The following is a 21,589-nucleotide window of genomic DNA, read 5'->3' on the forward strand; positions in this document are numbered from 1 at the left end:
CTTTCAGTTCATGCAATTACAAAAAAAAAAAAATATATTCATCACTAGGACAATATGGAGCTTTAGACGCGACAAAAATGGTGTCTAAATCTCCCTAAGTACCGTCTATTTAAGTAACAAACGCGACATCAAACGCGACCATGGTCGCGTCTGTATGTTCGTGTCTGTTGGTAAAAAGACACGAGAAGTCGCGTATGATATTAGACACGACTTACAGACGCGATTATCTCTATTTTCTGTTTCCTCAAATACTTCCCTCTTTTTGGCGGAAGATATACAAACGTGACTTCTCGCGTCTGTAGATGTTTGTGAAATATCTACAGACACGAGAAGTTGCGTCTATATCTCCATTTTATGTTGCCCCAAATACTTCCCGCTTTTTGGCGGGAGATATACAGACGTGACTTCCTGCGTCTGTAGATGTTTGTGAAACGCTACAGACACGAGAAGTCGTGCTAAAAATGTTCCCGCCAGAAAGCGGATATTGTTTTAGACGCAAGTAAGCGCGTCAAAATCTCTGTTTTTTTATTTTTAATTCATTTTTATATATTATTTTTTTAATTAATTTAAATTATTCAAAAATTCATATAAATTAATAAATATGATATCATAAAAGTCGTAAATATCTCATAAAAACTAATATAAACGTCATACATATGTCATACGATATTCATCTGATATATATATATATATATAACAAAATAATACAAAATATTATAGTCTATAAGATGCACATCTACGTCTCGGATCCTCCCGATCGCCCTCCTCTAGGTCCCGCTCCTTTCCGTGCCCCTGATCCTTTGCCCTTCGAGCTCCCTTTTGTTGTTGTTTTCCCTTTACCCTTCTGAGCGAGACTTGTTAGTGATGGTGGATCAGGAGTAGTCTGAGTCGAACATGTCACTGATGGTGGCTCATGAATCGTCTGAAAAGATGTCTGCGGTGAATGCGTCCTTACCTGCGTAGGAGTCTGCTGTGAGGCAGCGCTATTCCCTGGTTCACTCGACGGACAGAACTGTGATACCATCTGCGCTACGTCAGGAGGTAAGACTGGAATCCGCATACCAGGAATGCTTGCAGCTTGAAGGTTTTCGAGGAGCTCTCCTAAGAAAATCGACATCGATATCAATACTCTTGGCGGTCCTTGTGAAGCAGAAGAAGAAGCTTGACTATCGTCGATTCGTTGCGCATTGACAGCCGATCCTCTCGAGACAACCGAGTCAATCCCCGGAACAGATTTTTTCAACGGACTGAAACCATCAAAACACTTATCTGCAACAGATTTTTCAAGGACATTATAAATTATATTACAAAGTAATTATATTTTCTATCATACATTACAATACTTATTATAAACCATACAATACAGAAAAAAAAAATAAGAAGCAAAAACGCACAAAAAAAAAAAATCGAATCAAGTAACAACGAGGATTTCTGGGCGATCATACAAAACCAACAGCAAATAAAAAATTTATATAAGTACATTTATACTTACACTCTGACATACATTTATATAAGCCACATTAAAATTTCAGCTAATCTTTTAGTGACAATCCTATTTTGGTACAAGGAAGCAAATAAAAAACAACAACACTGCATTATTTGGTTTCATACTTGTACATGTAAACAGTGGTGTTTGTGTATTAAGATCCCATAGTCAAAGAGTGGTATCCCCTGAACCGCTAGCAAGTTGCTGACTATCAGGACTGAAGGCAACTACAGACTCCGTATGCATAATAACAGGAAGAAAAAAATTGAGAGAAGGATTAGAATGAAAAAGCCATCAATTGCAAAGCCATCTGAAAAGACTGGATTTTAATTGACTTCAATCTTATTCCAACAACGCTAAGCATGCTGCGAATCTCTTTGCGGTAATTTCCCATCCTTTTAAGTCTTTTGATCGTCATCAAAACAACAAAGCGATACCATACAACTAAAACTAAAGGAACAAATACTTTTATTGCAGAGAATTTATATCACATACCGGCAATTGTTGATGAACAACGATTAACAGGACGGATACAGAAAAGAGCCTGTGGTTGATAAACTATAGAGAACGCCTTCTCAACGAAAACTGCAAAAACCAAAAACAAATAAAATAATATGAAATTAAAGGTCAAGTCTTTAACTATAACTTGAAAATAAACCAAAACAAATCACGGTAGAGTAAAATTGTCCAACCTTTCTTCTTCTCCAAATAATCTCCAAGAGCTACAACAAGTTTCTGGTCTGATATATAGAACAACAAGTTCCTGGTCCGATATATAGAACAATAGAGTTACAACAAGTTCTTGGTCCAAATACACTCATAGCGGTCAACAAATAAAAATACTGCGATCATACCAAAAAAAAAAAACACTCTTGGCTGAAATCTAGACAGAGGTATTTGAGATCAAATATTTTCCATACGTGTCGTTTATGTCTATTAAACGACAAATACGACAAGTTGTATTTTCCATTTTTCTTTCATTGTATTTTCTTTTATGTTTCATGGCTATATAAAGCCATTTACTTGTACATTTCTCTATAAGATTGGAATAAACATTTTCACTCTCTATCATTCAAGATGAGAGTTAGTTTTTCTCCAATTCTCAAATCCAATTTCTATCTATCCTAACCTAGAAATGTAATATGGTATCAGAGCGAATTTCCGCATTCGATTTTCTAGGTTAGAGAAATCCACTTCGTCATCTCCTTGATGATCAGAATAGATCTCCGACGACAAGCTCGGTGGAATTTCACAAAGGTCGATTTCATTTTACCTCCGAATATTCCGAATATCGAGCGCCTCTTCTTCTCGATTTCAAGTTCTTCTCTTCATCGCTTCATCGACGGAAAAGCTTCATCGACGGAGACGCATCGGACATTCGGAGCGATTTTTATCAAGATTCATCACCGGTGATTTCAAGCCGTGTCATTCATCAAGAATCTTCTTCTGGCGAGTCCCGCCGTGTCGACATTCAAGATCTTCTTCGGCGAGTCCCGCCGTGTCAAAGTTAGAAGGTTCCCTTCTCCGGCGAGTCCCGCCGTGTCAAGGCGTCAAGATCTTCTTCCAGTGATTTTCCGCCGCATCAAGGCTTCAAGATCACTGATGTGTCATAGCCGTCAACAGCCCCTCCGACCTCTCCGGCGAAGCCATGACAATCCGTCGCCAATATCAAGATGAGAGCTGCAACAAAGATTGCATCTTTGAAAGCGCTGCAACATCCTCTTCTTCTTCGCGAGACGATCTCGCTCTCGGCTCCGAAGCCGACGAAATCAGAATCGTCAATGGCGAGGAAAAGCCCCATCATCTCCGGCGAGCATCAAGATTATCCTCTCGTCGGGGATTCCGAGTCGTTTTACAGTTCTGTACAAGGACAAAGTGTTTGCAATGTGACGGTAATTAAACCAGAAGTGAGAGGTACAAACAAGGACAGCCCAGTTGTTCATGGGTCTCAGTTGAAGAAGGAAAGCCATTAGCAAGGAAGAAATTCAGGCAAAGAAATGCAGCCCAGAGAGATAGAGTTCTCATCTCTAGTTGCTGTGAAAACAGGGGACCCAAATGAAATGTTTTTTTTATCTGAGAACTCCGTAGCCGAGAATCAGAGCGACGGTGATGAGTTTCATGGACTCGATGACTAGGCAGCAGGTAAAGACGCTGCCAGAGCTGGTGTCGCCGCCGCGAGCTCCGTCACAACTTGAAGCATCGAAATCCGGTTGTGAAGCCTCTCGATCGCCTCCGGCGAGTCGACTACCACCGTGTCGGGATTCCTCGCCGAGAATCCCAACTGGTTTCAGGGGACCGCGGACGCTGTGAGGCAGTACTTGTGGCTGTTTGAGGAACACAATGTGTTGGAATACTTGATTTTGGCAGGAGACCATTTGTATAGAATGGATCACGAGAAGTTCATTCAGGCGCACAGAGAGAGCGATGCTGACATCACCGTTGCCGCTCAGCCGATGGACGAGAAACGCGCGACTGCCTTCGGTTTGATGAAGATCTGGAGACAAAGGCTGAAAGCTATGTTTTGCAATGGGCGATTCAAGAGTCTTTTAAGAACATGCACTCAAGGTGTTCGACAAAATGCCTCTGAGAGATTTTTTTTCTCAAAACAAGACTGGTTCTTCACAAAGTCAATTTTTTCTTCATTCATTCGATCGAGGTCTTCTCCGAGTTGTCGATATCAAGTTCAATCCAAGATGAACTTTCGGGAAAGTTCATCTTGCGGGGGTTTATTAGAGATCAAATATTTTTCATATGTGTCGTTTATGTCTATTAAACGACAAATACGACAAGTTGTATTTTCCATTTTTGTTTCATTGTATTTTCTTTTATTTATTTTATGTTTCATGGCTATATAAAGTCATTTACTTGTACATTTCTCTATAAGATTGGAATAAACATTTTCACTCTCTATCATTCAAGATGAGAGTTAGTTTTTCTCCAATTCTCAAATCCAATTTCTATCTATCCTAACCAAGAAATGTAATAAGAAGGAGTCAGAGAGACTCACCACCACAGCGGAACAGCGGCGGGTTCTGAGTGAACGACATACAGGGGATCGATTGGAGATGCGGAACGACTAGCAGACCCTATGGCGAACCTGAGACTTCTGGGAATCGCGCGCGCGGTCGACTTCTAAGACAGAATGAGATTGTGAGGGAGTGAGCGACGCATATAGAAGGAGAGAGATCGACTCACCTCAATGAACGGCGGAGCGGCGGCCGGAATCGCGCGGAGAAGACAATTTTGGATTTTAGGGAATCGCCGGACCTGGGTTGGAATGTGATAGAGACAACCCTAACAAGGTCTGCACTTGACGCAGCGGCCACATCAGCTGAGCCTCCGTGGGTCAAGGCACTGGTGACAGTTGGACAGTTAGAGAAGTTGTTAGCTAAATACATTATATCTAGACAGCTATGATATGCATAAATACATGTAACACAAGGAATTCAGTTAAGCAATACAACAAACAGAAAAGAGGATGTTCAATGACATAGTTGCAACTGGAGCGTATGCATTTTCATCTACAACTAACCCTCGTCATTACGATGGTAGTGAGGCATTTCCTAGTGCTGACATCTTTGAAGAAAGAAGTGATGAATCGGAGGATCTGTATCTCAGCCGAATCCTCAAAAGAATGTTAATAGCAACAGCAAAAATCCCCTAGACATCAATAATTTTCCAAAGCTTAAAAAGGCTGGTGAACGGAGCAAAGTTAGTGGATCGGCAAAATTATCTTCTCAAATCGAGCGTCTTGTGAAGGCGACGAAAGAGCGAAGCGACACCATATACGTAGTACGCAAAGACTTGCCTGGTACTAGTATTGCCGAAGTAATGGAAGTTGTTTTGTCACTGGAATGTATTCATGTAGGACATCCAACGTGGCTTTTTGCGATCGGACTATTTCACAGTCGCGATAAGAGAGAAATGTTTGCAACAATGCCAGATCCGCATACTAAAAAATGTTGGCTAAATTACGAGTGTAATCTAGTCTACGGCTCTACTATAGGAGCAGCTCCAAACAACTCGAGCTTTTGAATTTTAATAAATCGTATTTAATAAGCGTTCCTGGATGAGAACTACATTCATTGTTTGCATTTGTTGTTTATTTTGTTTTACTATAATAATCAAACAATAGGAGAACGCTAGTCTCTTTTATAAGACCATCGAATGCTACTTAGTCTTACGATATTATATATTTGTTTTCAGGATCAAATGGATATCACATCAGATGACGAGTTCGAAATAATTGCCAAAAAAGAAAATAACGAACGAATTGTCCTTATACGGAAAACTGCTCATTTGATGCAAATTTATTATGATACATATATACATAAAGTTCCTTGTATGGATTACAAAAAAAACGGGGCATATTTTCCTTCAAGAGCTGTTGAGGGGAAACGGAATTCGGTACCAAAGAATGTTCAGAATGGAAAAAGAGGTTTTCATAAGTTTGTGCAATAACTTGGAAAGAAGTTACGGATTCAAAGGTTCAAGACATATGACTTCTTTGGAGATTTTAGGAATGACTCTACTGATTTTAGGACATGGTTTAGGGAACCGGTTAGTGCAAGAGATGTTTCAACATTCTGGTGAAACGATAAGTCGATATTTTTTGGAGACGTTGGATATATTATGTCTCATGGGAGTCGACGTCATAAAACCTGCTGATCCAAAATTTAAGAGTACTCCTAAAGAAATAGCAAACGACCCAAGATATATGCCACATTTTAAGGTATTATAATAATATTTTTTTGATTTATTTTTTTAAAGGATTGCATTGGTGCTATAGATGGTGTTCACGTTCCAGCTTCTTTACCTCAAGCAGATCAAGTACCGTTTATCGGTAGAAAGAAGATTCCTACTCAAAATGTTCGGGTTGTATGTGATTTCAATATGAAATTTACTTTTGCGTATGCTGGTTGGGAAGGTAGCGCGCATGATTCAAGGGTATTCTCTGCCGCTCTTCGTGATACTAAGATTAACTTTCCAAAACCTTCAGAAGGTATGACTTTAATTTAATTTTTTTTATAGCTTTGTCTTGTATACATTTTAAACTACATCATTATATTCAACTTGATATGTCACAGGAAAGTATTATCTGGTTGACGCTGGCTTTCCTAATTTGCCTGGATATTTTGGTCCGTATAAAGGTCAAATATACCATCTGGAGCATTTTCGTGCGAGAAAAATTCAACCTACTACAAGCAAAGAAATTTTCAATCGCACGCATTCTTCTTAGAGAAGCGTCATCGAGCGTAGCTTTGGAGTTTGGAAAAAAAAGATGGAGAATCCTGAATGTCATGCCGAGTTATCCATTCAAAAATCAAGTAAAAATAGTTATCGCAACTATGACACTGTATAACTATATTCGAATGCATGCAAGACAAGAGATGGATTTTGAAATATTCGACGAGACAGAGGGCAATGGCGAGGGGGATGAAAACGACACAACTGAAGATCAAGATGAAGATTGTCAGACTTCTTCGAGTAGTATGGACAAGTTAAGAGATGAGATTGCTGCAAGTTTAGTAGAAACGATAAATTTGTAGTTTAAATTTTTGTCAATAATTAAAAAACTTTGTAATAAAAATAAAATAAATTTTTGTCGTCCATATTTTTCTAGTTTGTAATTATAATTCATATATATGCATATAAATAAACATATTAATAAGTATTATTTAATTTTAAAGAACATGTCTATTTTAATCTTTTGACCATAATATATTTATTTTACCAAACGCTAAATCAGCTTTTGTTACCAACAACAACTGTTTTATAAATAGTTTACCAAACAGCTGACAGTTTTAAAAAAAAAAAACAGTTTTTATAAAAAACAGAAGCTAAAAACACTTTTTTAAAAAACAAAGCTATACCAAACGGATTATTATATATAATTCAAAGTTTAAGTTATAAGTTATTATTTAGTAAATGAATTAATTTATTTCTAATTATAATCCTAAACTATATTTTCCAACTAAATATTAAGTGATGGGTATTTTTGTCAATCACTAATTTTTTCTACTCGTGTTTCTAATCAATGAAAATATCAAACCAAACAATTAAATAGCTTCTCTTTTCCATTTAGTTTTGCTTTTTCGACCAAACATGCCTAAAAAAAATTAAAATAAATAAATATAAATAAATAAAATACTAGAAAAATATAAAAAAAAAATTATCTCAACTGTCACCGATAAGTTTTTTTTATAATTTTTCACCAAAAGGTTAAATTGACCAAAAATACTAATAAATCACTTATATAAATACAATTTTACTCTTAATATGATGTCAACAATTGACATCTCTATATCAATAATTGACATCTCTATATCAATAATTGACATCTATTGTTGACATCTGTGAATTTATGTTTTTATGTTTGTTGACATAAATATCATTTATTGTTGATATTTATGTCAATAATTGACATCAATTATTGAGGGTAAAATTGTATCCGTACAAGTGATTTAATAGCATTTTTTTTTGTCAAATTAAGTTTTTGGCGAAAAATTTGAAAAAACTTATCAAATGTGATACTTGAGACAATTTCTCAAATATAAAAACACCGAAATTCCAAATCAACCCCTGTCTTCCTCTTCTTGTTTTTCTGTTTATATTTGCTTCGTAAGATTTTCCGTCTATAAACAAGTTCTCTCTCTCTCTCTCGGAAAATCAAGTTTCCGCCTAAAAGGTACAGACCCTAACTTTCACTTCCGAATCGTTACTATTTGCGGTTCTTTTCTAGTTTCACGATCTATATTTCATCAATTGTTGCTAGGGTTTCGGTATATATATATTTTTCCCCCGATTTTTCGTCTTCTTAATCCGCAAATTGAAGTCGGTCGAACTTAGGGTTTTCTTTCGCTAATCCCGACTCGATATTCTGGCCTGAATGTTTTCGACGCCAGACGGGTTTGAGAGTCTTAGGGATTTCGTTTGAAGACCTCAATTCAAACATTCGATTTCTCAGATGTATGAGATTTTCTTCAGGATTGTACTGATTTTACATTCAAATCTTTTTTTTTTTTTTTTTTTGTTGATGAAGGAATTTCAAGTATTAGCTCGGAGAGATGACGACAGCAGCTAGGCCGACGTGGGCTCCGGCGAAAGGTGGGAACGAGCAAGGCGGGGCCCGCATCTTCGGTCCGTCCCAGAAATATTCTTCCAGAGACCTCGCTGCTCATACCACTCTCAAATCCAGGTACCGATTAGTTTTAACCCTCCCAATTAGCTCTAATTTCTGTGTATTATATGGCTTTCTACGCAATTTTTTTTTTTTTTTTTTTAGTGCAACTGTAAGGTTCCGTTTGGAACTCGAAAAGTGCGAGGGAAAATCGGAGAGAAATATAAAATTTTATGTTGTGATCAGTACCTGGACTAATTTGTGCTGATCGCATTAGTCCTAATTAAGTCTAGTTTGTGCTTGTAATATGTTATACGGCTTTCTAGAGTTTTTGTTCAGAGTACGAGTTTGAAATCCGTTGTCGCAAGAAATTCTAACCTGTGCTTAGTATCGCTATGGTATTATATTATATGGCCTTTTCCTGATTAACTTTTTGACTTGCTTAGAGAGTACAACTTTTATATCCGGGGAAAAGTCAAATTGTCCAACGAAGTCTAATTTGTGCTACTATTAGTTGTAGATTCTTGTTTAGAGTACAACCTCAAAATCCAGGCACGTCGATTTTCTAAATGAAGCCTAATTTGTGGTTAATAGCGATGTGGCTATATATGATATTGCTTTCTATGCGCTGATTAGTTGCGAATAACTTTGCGATCCAGACATAGCAAATTGTCCAAACAAAGTCTAAAGTTTTCTAATATCGCTGTGGCTATGAATTCTATTGCTGCCCACAGCCTGATGACTTGTAAAATTATTGTTTTAAAGTTCAATTTTCCAAAATCTGGGAATAATGATGTGGTTTTATATTATATGGCTTTCTGGGCCATATCAAATTGTCCCAACCAAGTCTGATATTACTCTCTATTCCCTGATTAGTTGTAAATGGTTAGTTAAGGCACAACTTCCAAATCCAGCTACATCAAATTTGTCCCAACAATCTCGTATAATCTCCGTCGTCAGCGATTAGGTGTGGTGGTTAATTAAAGGACAATAAGGGAAATTTGGTGGTCCACTTGTGGACGAGAAATATGTTTAGTGTATACCCTATAACTCCTCGTTGACGGGAAATTCTTGTCCTTGGCTTGCTGTAATATATATTTAATAAAATTACAATGAGTTTTAATTAATGGTAGAACTTAACTTGTTTATATTTACTTACTATGGCTTGTAAATGATGACAGGAGAGAAGGGCAGGACACTAAAGACGAAGTGCAGAAGAGGAACCTCCGTGAGGAGCTGGAAGAGCGTGAGCGAAGGCATTTCTCATCCAAGGATAAGAACTACAATGGTGAAATTACCTAACTAGCCTTCGTTTTTTTTTTTTCTTTTTTGTAAAGTCTTTGGTTCATTGAAGTTCCAATCAGCTGCGCGTCTATGTTTAAGCTCGTTGCCCATTTTGTTGCAGATGATAGAGATCGAAGAAGGGGAAATCAACTTCTCTTGGAAGCTGGTACTCATACTTGCTCATATTTTAAGGTTTTTAAATAAATAATATAGTACTAAGTGTTTTAACTCGATAATTTAATAGGGTCGAAGAGGGATATTGAAGACCGCATCATACCCCGCAGTATAGATGCTGATGACTCTGACGGGGAAGTCAAAAGCGACGATGAGAGGTATATTAATTGCTCTGAATCATAATGTTTCACAACTAGTCACTAAGTTGTGTTTTTTTTTTCCTGAATGAACACGCCTGTTTTCTTTTTCGTCTTTAAGCAAATCTAAAAAGGATTGATTCTGTAACTCAAAAGAGACGAGATTTATTATGATTCATATATGAATGCATTTGTTGACTCCATTGTTTTTATCCGAACGGGTTATCTTTGTTATGGTGTTTTGAATCAATCTGATAAAGTTTCTGTTCTGTGTAACAGCGATGACGACGATGACGATGATGACGAGGATGACACTGAAGCTCTCATGGCCGAGCTCGACCAAATAAGGAAGGAAAGAAACGAGGAGAAGCTGAGAAAAGTGAGATTCGTTCATAGTTGATCCCAATCGCCTCGAAAAAAAAATCGTATTCCATTCGGTCTTTTACTGATTGAATTTGTTTATGCGTTCACAGGAACGTCAAGAACGAGAGGAAGAGCTCAAAGTGAAGGAGGCCGAGCTTCTGAGAGGAAACCCTTTGCTCAATAACGCAACAACTTTCAGCGTCAAAAGAAGGTTTGTATTAGGAGAAACTAATTCCATGTGTATATGTATTCAAGTTTCTCTCTTTTCGCTAATCTGTGTGTTTTTCTTTTATTTGGGTAAAAGATGGGACGATGATGTGGTGTTCAAGAACCAGGCTCGTGGCGAAACCAAGGCTCCGAAGCGGTTCATCAACGACACTATTAGGAGCGACTTCCACCGGAAATTCCTCCACAAATACATGAAGTAGATAAAAAAAAAAATAGAGACAAATTTACCGAATTGGAAGTTTGCTTCAACAAGCACTTTGTTTGTCTAAAAGTATTATTGTAAGCTTTGATTTTCCAGTTTCTTCCCTCCAAACGAGTGGTTTTATTTTTAATCTCAGATATTTTGTTGTAAATTACTAATCAAATTACAAAGTCCTCTTGCTATCTATTTGTCTTACTGTTTCGGATGGACTTTATTTCATATTCAGCAGGACCGGAACCTAAACATAATAAAAATAATTTTCATATTTAAGCATGATCAGAACTAAAGTCCAGAAGAAGCACATGTCCATAGAATCCTTGTAACATTAATTTTGTTATTATTCAAGTTAAATATTTGTTTTAGAGTACTATAGATACACGGCAATAAGATATATTAATGTGTGGAACTCCATTGGAGCACCATAAAGACAGAGGTGGTTGATACAGTGCAAGATTTCTTTGCCAAAGGCCATTTTGTGAAGGAGCTCAATAAGACTTTCTTATGTCTTATACCAAAGACGGAGAATCCGATGGAGTTCTATGTAACTTTGGCTACAAGATTACAGCGAAGGTGTTGGAAAATAGCCCGTTTGTTCCGAGTAAGTGGATCGTTAAAAACTCAGTGCTAGCTCAAGAGAAAAGTGGAATGTTTTTCTATCAATTTATTTTGATAAAAATGTCCAACAAGAGGAAGGAGTAAATTGGCTACACAAAGCGTCTCCTCTGATGGATAAAGAATTTGCTTTGATATGATTAATGAAAGAACCACTTTTCGATCCAAAAAAATTCATTTCTTACTTATCATTATTAGGTCTAGTGATTATCTAGCCATATGAAACGTTATAAATTTCTAAATAATCAACGTTTCGTTAATTTTTTGTAAATAGCCACATAAAGTTATTTACGCTATCAAAATGATCAAAAATGCAGAGTAAATTTCTAGTAAATATGTGTAAATAACGTTGATTACGTCATATTTTTGGCTATTTATGAAAAATTTACAAAACGTTGATTAAAATACAAATATTTATATTTTTGTGACTTAAATCGCTAAATTTCTATCTGATCATTATTAGACTATACACTACAAAATAAGTCTGTTGACAAAAATGTATCTTTTGTTTTAATTCTACAAAATGTAACACCCTGCAATTCAACACGGCATTTATAGATCCTCTGTGTATACTTTACACTTCGATAAATAAAGAATCTGGGAGTCAATTATATACCGACCTATCAGAATGCACTCAAAAGTAACTGAGTGACCTCTTACAAGGAAATTTGAACACCCAATATCGCACCTATCTGATATATATTACATACAAACAAAGACTATCCAATGAATGAGCACACACCAAAATAACTTACAAAAAGAATAGATATGTGCTTTTTCTCTGCCTTTCCAAACTTGGCTCTTTGAGACCACTTCTTTTCTAGTTATCTTTCTCTTTCTCTTTCTCCATCTCTTTCTCTTTTTCTTTAGGCTCTTCCAGAACAAACTCGGCATACAAATCCTTGAGAGCGATCACAACCGTCGTTATTAGCGGTCCCATAATCGCACCCTATCACGAATCCAAAACAAAAACAGCAACAACAATCATTACTGTCAGCACAATCAAAGATAACTTGACTCACAAGTCACTGCAAGTTCATTTGGAAACTCGATTTTCTGACAAATTGAATAGGTTTAGCCTAATCTAATTCAGAGGAACAACCCCGTTTCTTTCTTGAAATTTACTTGGTTCCCAAGTCACATTTGGCTCAAACTAACAAATTAAACGGTTGAAAAAGCATCAAGTCACAGTTAATCCATATTGAAACTTGGCTCTCAAGTAAATGTTTCATTCTTGCCATTTACTTAGTTCCCAAGCCACCCTTGGCTCATACAGTAAAGAAAAAAACAGTTCATAAGCATATAAAATTGGCCATATGGAAACTCGGTTCTTATAAAATTTAATTACTTGGCTTCCAAGTCACCGTCGGCTCATACAACAAATCAAACAGAAACTTCTTTCCCAAGTTACCATCGGCTCCTATAACAATATAAACCGGTTCAAAAGCCTCGAGTCACAATTAATCCATACGGAAACTTGGTTCTCAAGTTATTGTTTCTCTCTTCCTTGGCTCATACAGCAAATTAAACAGTTCAATAAGCATATCAAGTTGGCCCTTGGCTCCCAAGTTACCGTTGGCTCTCTTTCACAGTTACTTGGGTGACAAGGCATAGATAATTTTCTAGATTAAGAGATTAAAATTGTTTATTTTTTTTACCTCTAGGGCAGAGGGGAACAAGGTCACGCCTCCGAGGATGCTGAGTCCGGTGAGGTAAGGGCTGTGGCCGGGAATATCGTCCTGAATCTCGGCGGCCCCGTACTCCATGAGCGCCAGGTGGACGCCGGAGACCGCCGCCGCCGCCACGTAGCGGCCCTCCACCGCCAGCTGGACCCCCGCCGGCACGGTGGCGAACCACGACGGGAATATCGGCAGCAGCGGGCTCAGCGTGGCCAGCGCCGTCGACATGTACACGAAGTGGACCCCGCAGAGCCTGAAGAGGAGCCACGTCAGACAGCCCTGGACGATCGCCACCTCAGCGGCCGAGAGCAAAACCCCCGACACCGCCTGGTCCAGGACCTCCACGCACCGCCGCCGAGCCTCCCTCGATATCGGGACCATCGAGATCGCCTGCCGAGCCAGTCAGTTATTCACGAGGGGCATATACGATAAGAAAACCAATCTAGGGGGGGGCATATAAGAAAAAAGTTACGTAATTTCGGACTAAACAACAAAAAAACTTTTCGAGTAAAGAAATTTTTTTGGACTAATAAACAAAAACAAAATCTGTCGATAATCTATCAAATATGTGACTCGGGACCGTCGAGATCGCCTGCCGAGCCAGTCAGTTATTCACGAGGGGCATATACGATAAGAAAACCAATCTACGGGGGGCATATAAGAAAAAAGTTACGTAATTTCGGACTAAACGACAAAAAAACTTTTCGAGAAAAGAAATTTTTTTGGACTAATAAACAAAAACAAATTCTGTCGATAATCTATCAAATATGTGGCTCGGGACCGTCGAGATCGCCTGCCGAGCCAGTCAGTTATTCACGAGGGGCATATACGATAAGAAAACCAATCTACGGGGGGATATAATAAGAATTTATATAATTTTGGACTAAAAAACAAACACTTATTGAGGACATAATTTTCCTGTTATTAGGGAGGGGCATATACAAAAATGATTTAGGACTAAAAAGCAAGAATTTTTTTTTTTTTATTTATAAAAAACGTATCAATTAAGTCGCTCGGGACCATCAAGATCTCCTGAATTATTATTCAGCAAGGGTAGGTATATACGACAAGTAAATACAATAAAAAAAATAATAATAATCATAATTCAATTTTATTTAGAGGGCTGTGTAAGAAAGAAAACTGTAAATTTGGACTAAAAAGCAAAAAAAAAATAATAATAATTACCTGTTCGGTGACTCCACCGGAATCGGCGGTGATGAGTGAGTAGAGCACCCAAAAGAACACCATCGACTGCGACAAGAAGTTGAGAACCTCCGCCGCGCCGGAGAGCACCAACGCCGCCGCCGAACCCGCCAACCTGGCGCCTCCCCCGAGCAAAGTCTGCGACACGTCAGCGCCGCGCAAAGCCACGGCTTTGGCTTTCTCGGCCAAGTCCTCCCTCGAGATCGCGAGCTCGCGGACGATGGCCGAGGATTCCGAGTATATCAGACCCCACTCTCGCTTCGTGATCCGGTTCCGCAGGCTCTGCAGCTTCTCCGCCGTCGCCGGCGACGGAATGGCAGTTTTGACGGTGGTCGGAGTTTGGACGGAGTCGGAAGTAGCGGGGGCGGTGTTGTTGTTGACGACGAAGTGTCGGATTCCGGCGACGAGGTCGGTGAGGTTGTAAGCGGCGGCGAGGGAATCGATCTGATCGTTGACGGTGTCGTAAAGCTTGGTGCTGTAAGTGTCGACAATGGCGGGAAGGTCATTTTCGTCCATCCACTTTTTGACTCCGATCCTCTCGGCGTAGTTGCTCTTCGCCACGTGGAGCTTGACGGAGATCACGGCGTCCTTGGCCTCCACGCCGACCTTGTACGAGAAGAACGTAACTCCGGCGAGGAACCCGACGATCATGGCGGCGATCAACCCGACGGCCACGATCGTCTTCAGGCGACTCAAAAGCCCGCGCGTGAAGAACGCGCTGATCCGACTCCGGGGAAACTTCGCGGCGCTGCGCGACCGGAACGACGAGACGGAGTTCATCGTGGAGTCCACGGCGGACTGGGAGGTCAGAGCTAGTCCGGCGAAGACGGCGGCGAGGGAGGTTACCGCTCCGGCGGACTCGAAGAGGAAGAGGAAAGCTCGGAAGGAGACGAGCCACCGGAGCAGCTTGGAGAAGGCGGATCTGGTTCTCCGGCGAGTCAGGTTTCTGATTTTCCGTCGGCGGCGGAGGACGATCGCGGCGATTAGCTCTCTGGCCTCGGCTAGGGTTTCGGCGAGGACGCGGAGGAGGGAGAGAGGGACGGCGATTAGGGTTTCGGTGAGGCCTTGGCGGAGGGGCTCGGACCAGAAGGACTCTAGGGTTTGTTGGATTCCTCGGAGCGGGATCGAACAGAGAACCGCCCAGAGGATCGGACGGAGGTACTGTTCTAGAAGCTTCGAGAGACCGAACACGACGAAGATCGCGAGCGCGAGCCCCGCGTGAGCCATCGCGATGCACAGAGCGAGTCGGAATTGGGGGTCCGATGATGACGTGGCGGCGGAGAGAGAAGGATCGGGATCGGGATCGGGGTCTGGGGGCGAGAGTGGGGGAGGCGCGTGGGGTTGGCGCGTGGAGGCGGATCGGAACATGTCTTGCCACGCGGGGTTTGAGGAGTTTGGGTCTGCGTATGGGACTAATTCCATATCCACAGGATTGGATAATAATGGTCTTTTTTGTTCTTTCTGTTTTCAGTTCAGAATTGAAGAGAGAAAAATGAGAGTAAATATTGTGTTTATTTAAATTTTTTTAATTTTTTTTTATGATAGAAAGTTTGGGGTTTTTAAAAAAGAAAGAATTTGTTTTTCTTATCTGTTATTGAGAGGGAGAGTAATGTTCCTTTATTTTATTTTATTTTTGGTCAGAAAAATTGGGTCTTTTATATGAATGTGTTTGAGAGAGAGATTATTGGGCAGAGAAGTTAAAGAAGTGAATGGGAAGTGGAAGGCTCAGACAGATAGGAGAGAGAGAGTGTGTCTGTGTGTCGGAATGACTTTTTGACCATAAATATTTCAATCATTCATATCTTTCTTTTTTTTCCAACAATAATGAAATTAAAATTATGCATTGCCTTTTTTCTGGGTTTCCTCCAAAGTTTCCGGTGGCTAATTTTGCATGAATTATTCATGATGAATTTAAATGGGAGTGGATAATGGGAAAAAAAAAAAGAAAGAATAAAGAAGTGGGACCAGATTTTGTCCTGACTCATGACTCATTTGTCACCTTTTCTTTTTTTTTTCTTCTTCTACCCTTTTTAGTTTCAGCCTTTATTTATAATTTTTTTTTCTTGTGCACCTAAAAAAAACGTCATTATTATACGAGAGCATGTCGGCAGAACAATTGGAGTTACCGGAGTTAATGCAATATTGAACGAATTTGGAGTTGCTCATATAAATATATATATATATATATATATATATATTTATATATCAAATAAATGAAATGTTTCACAACCATATGAAGTCACTCATTATAAAGCTGACTAAAAATGGATCATTGTGTCAAAGGGTCCCATTTCCCTTTAAATTATTGTGATTCTCTAAAAGTAATAAAAAAAAATTTACATTCATAGACCATATATAAAAAACCATGTTGAAAAAAATGACTTAAAGTCTTGAAATAGTGGACCAAACTTTCAATACAATCAAAATGACCCTTTTAAAAATTTCTACATTCACAAGAAAATGGTTTTGAGAAACCAAAGGATGAGGATAAAAATTATAATTATATGTTGATTATTTGGGTTTAAAAAAGTTGATTACTTGGCTTTAAATTATATGTGATTTTCCTAAAGCTTTCATCTTTCATACAACCAAACAAAAGGAAACTTTCACTAGCATATATATATATGTTGATAAAAAGAATTGAGGTAGAAATTTGTGGTTCAAATGTTGGTCATGTTAATTCTCCTCCTAAGACAAATATAGGCGCAAAATCGATAGCCCAAAGCCATGGCTAACAATATCCAAACTTCTTGGAGGCCTCCGTCGAGGTTCACAGTGTCGAACGATGGCGAGCTTTGCAATCTTCGACACCCTCCTTGGCTCTCACACTCGTAAAGCTCGTCCCCCGAGTATTGGACCTTCAAGAGTAGCCTAAACCCGTAGTACATGAACGACAAGTACTTTAGCCATTGCATGAATATCGGTATGTGCTGCGAAACAAACAAACAAACAAACAAACAAACCAAAAAGAATACGAAATGAGTCTAGAGATATCATCATATATGCGAAAGATTGAATCTTTATTCCATCGCGCGCAAATAATTAGTTTGTAGTGAGAAGTAAAAGAAAGAATCTTTATTCTATCGCGTAGAATAGTTCTTTTGTGATGAGAAATAAAGTTTTTTTTTTATATATACGAAACTGTCGCGGAAAATAATTATTTTTGCTGTGAGAAATAAATAAGGAAAGAAATCTTTATATTCCATAGCATAAATTAGTTCTATTGTAACGAGAAAGAAAGAAAGTAGGATTGTAAATTTCTACTAAAAAAAGAGCATTAGCCTCTCGAAAGTCCAAACTAATTTCTGTTAGCGAAAGCGGCTAAAGGCTTACTTATGAATAATGGGTAAAAAAAATCTTCCAATTAGTCATTTTTTTTGGAATAATCCCATGAAATTACCTGGACATAATAGCCTCCGGTGAGAAGAAACAACATGAGAACCAAAGACGCGATCATCCCGGCTCTTTTGACACTCAAAACCGCGGCCCCAAAAAGCTCTCCGGCTCCCTGAAAACAAAAAACAATAAAATAAAATAAAAAACACTCACTACAAAACTAATTCCTTGTTTTTTTTTTCTTCTAAATTTTGTTTAAACCAACCAAAGCTTGCTTTGTTTTGCTTACTTGGCTTGTGACAGCGACCAAAAGGATGGCAAAGAGAGTAAAAAAGAAACACGGGACGGTTCTCTTGAAGTCGGCCATGAAGTAGAGGATGACCATGAAAGCCGTCGGATAAGAAACGTGGGCGATCATGTCACACAAAGTACTACAAACATAGTAAACACTCAATCTGTACATATCTGCTTTCCTTTCCTTGACCAAGTAGAGCTTCTCGAACGGAAACACATAAACCGCCCCGAAAATCGACGAGGATGTCCAAAATATGCATGTGTAGAACATCAAACCAACCTAGAAAAAATGATAAAGAAAATAAAGTAACAAATATTAAAGTACAAAATACAAAAATTTAGCGATATAAACCACATAAACATAAGCGTTTGTGTTTTAGCCAACGTTTTGTAAATTTTTCGTAAATAACAAAAAACTGTTGTAAATATTTCGTAAATAACCATATTTATTAGAAATTTACTCTGCGTTTTTTGTTATTTTTATAGCGTAAATAGATTTACGTGACTATTTACAAAAAATTAACGAAACGTTGGCTATTTCAAAATTTCTAACGTTTCATATGGCTAGATCAAAAAATTAATTTTGTACAGCATTATGAATGAGACTCTCGAGGACTATCTATGCTATAAACTTCGGCTTTTTTGTTTGTTTGTTTGTTAGAATGAATGATGAGATTATCAAAAGAAGAAATCTTTATTGTTTTTACTTGGTCTCTGAGGTGAGCCTCGGTGTCGATTTTGGATTTCCACCAAAGAAGGCCCAACAAGACGGCGACTCCGAGGGATTGAATCATTCGAAGCTTGTCGTAATAGTCTCTACACCTTTCTCTGTATGTCCTCTTTGAGAGGATCAAAAACTGTTCCCACCAACTCAGAGTCCACTCTTTCTTCACTTGAATCCCGGCTCTCAGATGCTCCGGCGTACTTGTTCTCCGGTGGATCTCTTCTTTCTCCCTCGGCTCGATCTCAGTCTTGTACTTCACTTGAAGATACTAAACACACACACATATACACAAAATCAGTTTTTTTTTTTTTTTTTTTTTTAAAGGTAGTGTGGAAGGTTTTTTTTTTTTTACTTTGATTATGGATTTTTCGAAATCGGGAGATCCTCGGGTCAACGAGAGGTCTTCGGGGACGGTGATATCGTTGAGCTGTCCCGTGGCTAAATCAAGCATGAACTCAGCGGGGTTCATCGGAATCTGGGGGACGAATTTCAAGGACCGAAAGTAGTCCATGGCTTCTCGGGCTTTCCCGTGGTAAACGGGGAAGCCTTCTGATATCAGCAAGAGCTTATCGAACGTGTGGAACATCCTGCTCGACGGCTGGTGAATTGTCGTGATTATTGTCCTTCCCGTCTGATATAGATTTGAGATTGTTCTTTAAGTAAGAAAAAGAAGAAGAAAAACATATAATTGTGTGTGTGTGTTTTTATACCTTAGCTAGGCCTTGAAGGATCATCAAAAGCCGATTCGCAGTTGTGGAATCGAGGCCAGAGGTCGGTTCATCGAGCAATAGCAGAGAAGGATCGACGAGAATCTCGTAGCCTATGCTCGTTCTCTTCCTTTCGCCGCCTGAGACTCCTTTCACAAAAGCGCCCCCGATTCTCGTGTGTCGACATCTATACGGCACAGACATTTTTATCGATATTTTTAGAGGTTGCTTAAGGGCCAAGGTAAAAAAAAAAAAAAAAAAAAACTTGGTTTACTTACCTTTCAAGGTTGAGCTCTTTGATTATCATCTCAACTCTTTCGTATTTCTCTTTCGGGGTCGTGTTGCTCGGAAGACGAAGAAAGGCCGAGAAGACTAGAGTCTCTTCCACAGTTAGTTGTGGAAACAGCACATCATCTTGTGTCACAAATCCAATCCTGCAAAAAAACAAAAAAAAACAAAAAAAATCAAGATTGAAACTTTTGAAGAGTAGTCCTTTTTGCACCTATGGCTTCTCGACTTTACCGGTGTGGCAAATTAGTCCCTGTTTGCATATTTTTCTAGCTATATTGCACCAGAACTCTCTGAACTATGAAAACGTGGCCCTCAATGGCGCTACCGCTGATCAGTTCAAGTGATTTTATACTAAATTTCAATATTTTACGCTCTATATCCGTAATTTTCTGTCAACTAATTGGAGTTTACACATTTAGAAAGAAAAAAAATGAACTAACTATTGGTGCAAACTGCAAACAATGCTTAAGGAATATGCATATGATTTTCATTTATTAGTACCTCCTCTTGAGAGCTTGATTATAAGGGATGTCATTGTAAGTAATTTTTCCCTTGACATTGTCGGGTAATCTTCCTCCGATGGCTTTCAAGAGAGTCGTTTTTCCGCTCCCCGATGGACCCATCAGCGCGAGGATTTCCCCGGGCCCCACGCTTCCGGTGACGCCTTTCAAGATGTGTTTGTGATTACTATCATCGTCGTCGCAGTATTGATCTGAATTACTGAGCTGCGATGTGACTTTCGACACCACCGCTTTCACTGGGTTGGACGACGAGCCTTGCTTGTTCCTCACTCTAAACTTCACATCTTCAAACTGCATTGTAAATAATAATAAATAAATAAATAAAATTCACCATGTTGAGGCCTTAAAAAAGTAACTGAATTTGACACACTTGTGCTATTTATAGGAAAAAAAATGGTGTCAAGATTATTAGCACCACAAGAATTGTCACTGTGATAAGGCCTAAAAGTAGCTGAATTTTACACATTTGTGCTATTTAGAAAAATGGTATTACAAAAAAAGTCAATTTATTTAGCCTTTTATTTAAGATCATAAATTGTTTGAGATAACTTTGAATTTGATTAAAACCCTGTGTGTCAAGATCAGCCCACAAAGACTATCACTATTATAAGCCCTAAAAGTGGTTGAATTTGACACTTGGCTATTTTACTTGAAACAAAAATGGTGTCAAACAGTCACTAAGTTTAGCTTTTTTTTTTTTTTTTTTTGGAGAAATTTAAATCTCTCAAAAATACCTTGAGGAAAACAGGAAGAGGGCGATCGCTGGTTGAGATAGAGGACTCATCTCTAATGTCAATCTCGGAGTATCGATTCCTGAGATAAGCCTGAGACATAAACTCGATTCCATGACCGAATCCATTACTACCCGCGATTTGCATAGTTCCCATTGGCGTGTCTATGATCTCATCGCCCGGTTTCATTTCCATTATAACACTCAGAAGAGGAAGAAGAATAAGAAGATCACAAGCTATGAATGAGTTTCAAAAGCTCAAAAAGAGTCTATTGTTTTATTGGGAATGAGCCAACCATAAAAATGTATATAAACCAAGCAAAAACTTGTTTGGTGAGACACATGCTTGCTATGTATACATATGAATGTATATATTTTAAAGATAAATCTTCTTCTTTTTTTTCTTTCTTTTTTTGGAACTAAGAAAAAGATTTGGTTTTATTAGTTTAAACACAAACTTGCAGGACACGCCAAGGACATGCAAAGGGCATGAGCTAC

At 38.6% G+C, this 21,589-nt stretch overlaps 3 protein-coding genes across 3 annotated transcripts; 1 reads left to right on the forward strand and 2 right to left on the reverse strand.

Moving 5' to 3' along the window:
- The first annotated feature begins 8,039 nt into the window (after positions 1 to 8,039).
- Positions 8,040 to 11,178, forward strand: EMB2769 (Cwf15 / Cwc15 cell cycle control family protein). Its single transcript, XM_089615846.1, has 8 exons — positions 8,040 to 8,174; positions 8,529 to 8,684; positions 9,788 to 9,894; positions 10,012 to 10,056; positions 10,135 to 10,222; positions 10,481 to 10,580; positions 10,675 to 10,775; positions 10,869 to 11,178. Exons 2-8 carry the CDS (start codon positions 8,554 to 8,556, stop codon positions 10,990 to 10,992), a joined length of 696 nt encoding a protein of 231 aa, XP_089471972.1. The 5' UTR covers positions 8,040 to 8,174; positions 8,529 to 8,553; the 3' UTR covers positions 10,993 to 11,178.
- Positions 11,179 to 12,137: 959 nt separating this feature from the next.
- LOC149398797 (transmembrane protein C9orf5 protein) lies at positions 12,138 to 16,148 on the reverse strand. Its single transcript, XM_089614981.1, has 3 exons — positions 14,471 to 16,148; positions 13,265 to 13,675; positions 12,138 to 12,555 (listed from the first exon to the last, which is right to left on the reverse strand). The coding sequence occupies exons 1-3, from the start codon at positions 15,908 to 15,910 to the stop codon at positions 12,427 to 12,429; spliced, it is 1,980 nt and encodes a 659-aa protein (XP_089471107.1). The 5' UTR covers positions 15,911 to 16,148; the 3' UTR covers positions 12,138 to 12,426.
- A 1,000-nt stretch (positions 16,149 to 17,148) lies between these two features.
- Positions 17,149 to 21,287, reverse strand: ABCG26 (ABC-2 type transporter family protein). Its single transcript, XM_089614982.1, has 9 exons — positions 21,096 to 21,287; positions 20,342 to 20,652; positions 19,828 to 19,983; positions 19,553 to 19,736; positions 19,195 to 19,473; positions 18,826 to 19,110; positions 18,114 to 18,398; positions 17,889 to 17,996; positions 17,149 to 17,418 (listed from the first exon to the last, which is right to left on the reverse strand). The coding sequence occupies exons 1-9, from the start codon at positions 21,285 to 21,287 to the stop codon at positions 17,149 to 17,151; spliced, it is 2,070 nt and encodes a 689-aa protein (XP_089471108.1).
- Positions 21,288 to 21,589: the final 302 nt, after the last annotated feature.

This window comes from Urtica dioica, chromosome 5 (assembly GCF_054948205.1).
Source record: "Urtica dioica subsp. dioica isolate 48M chromosome 5, U.dioica_male_clone48M_v1_H2, whole genome shotgun sequence".
In the NCBI taxonomy this organism is placed as follows: Eukaryota; Viridiplantae; Streptophyta; class Magnoliopsida; order Rosales; family Urticaceae; genus Urtica; species Urtica dioica.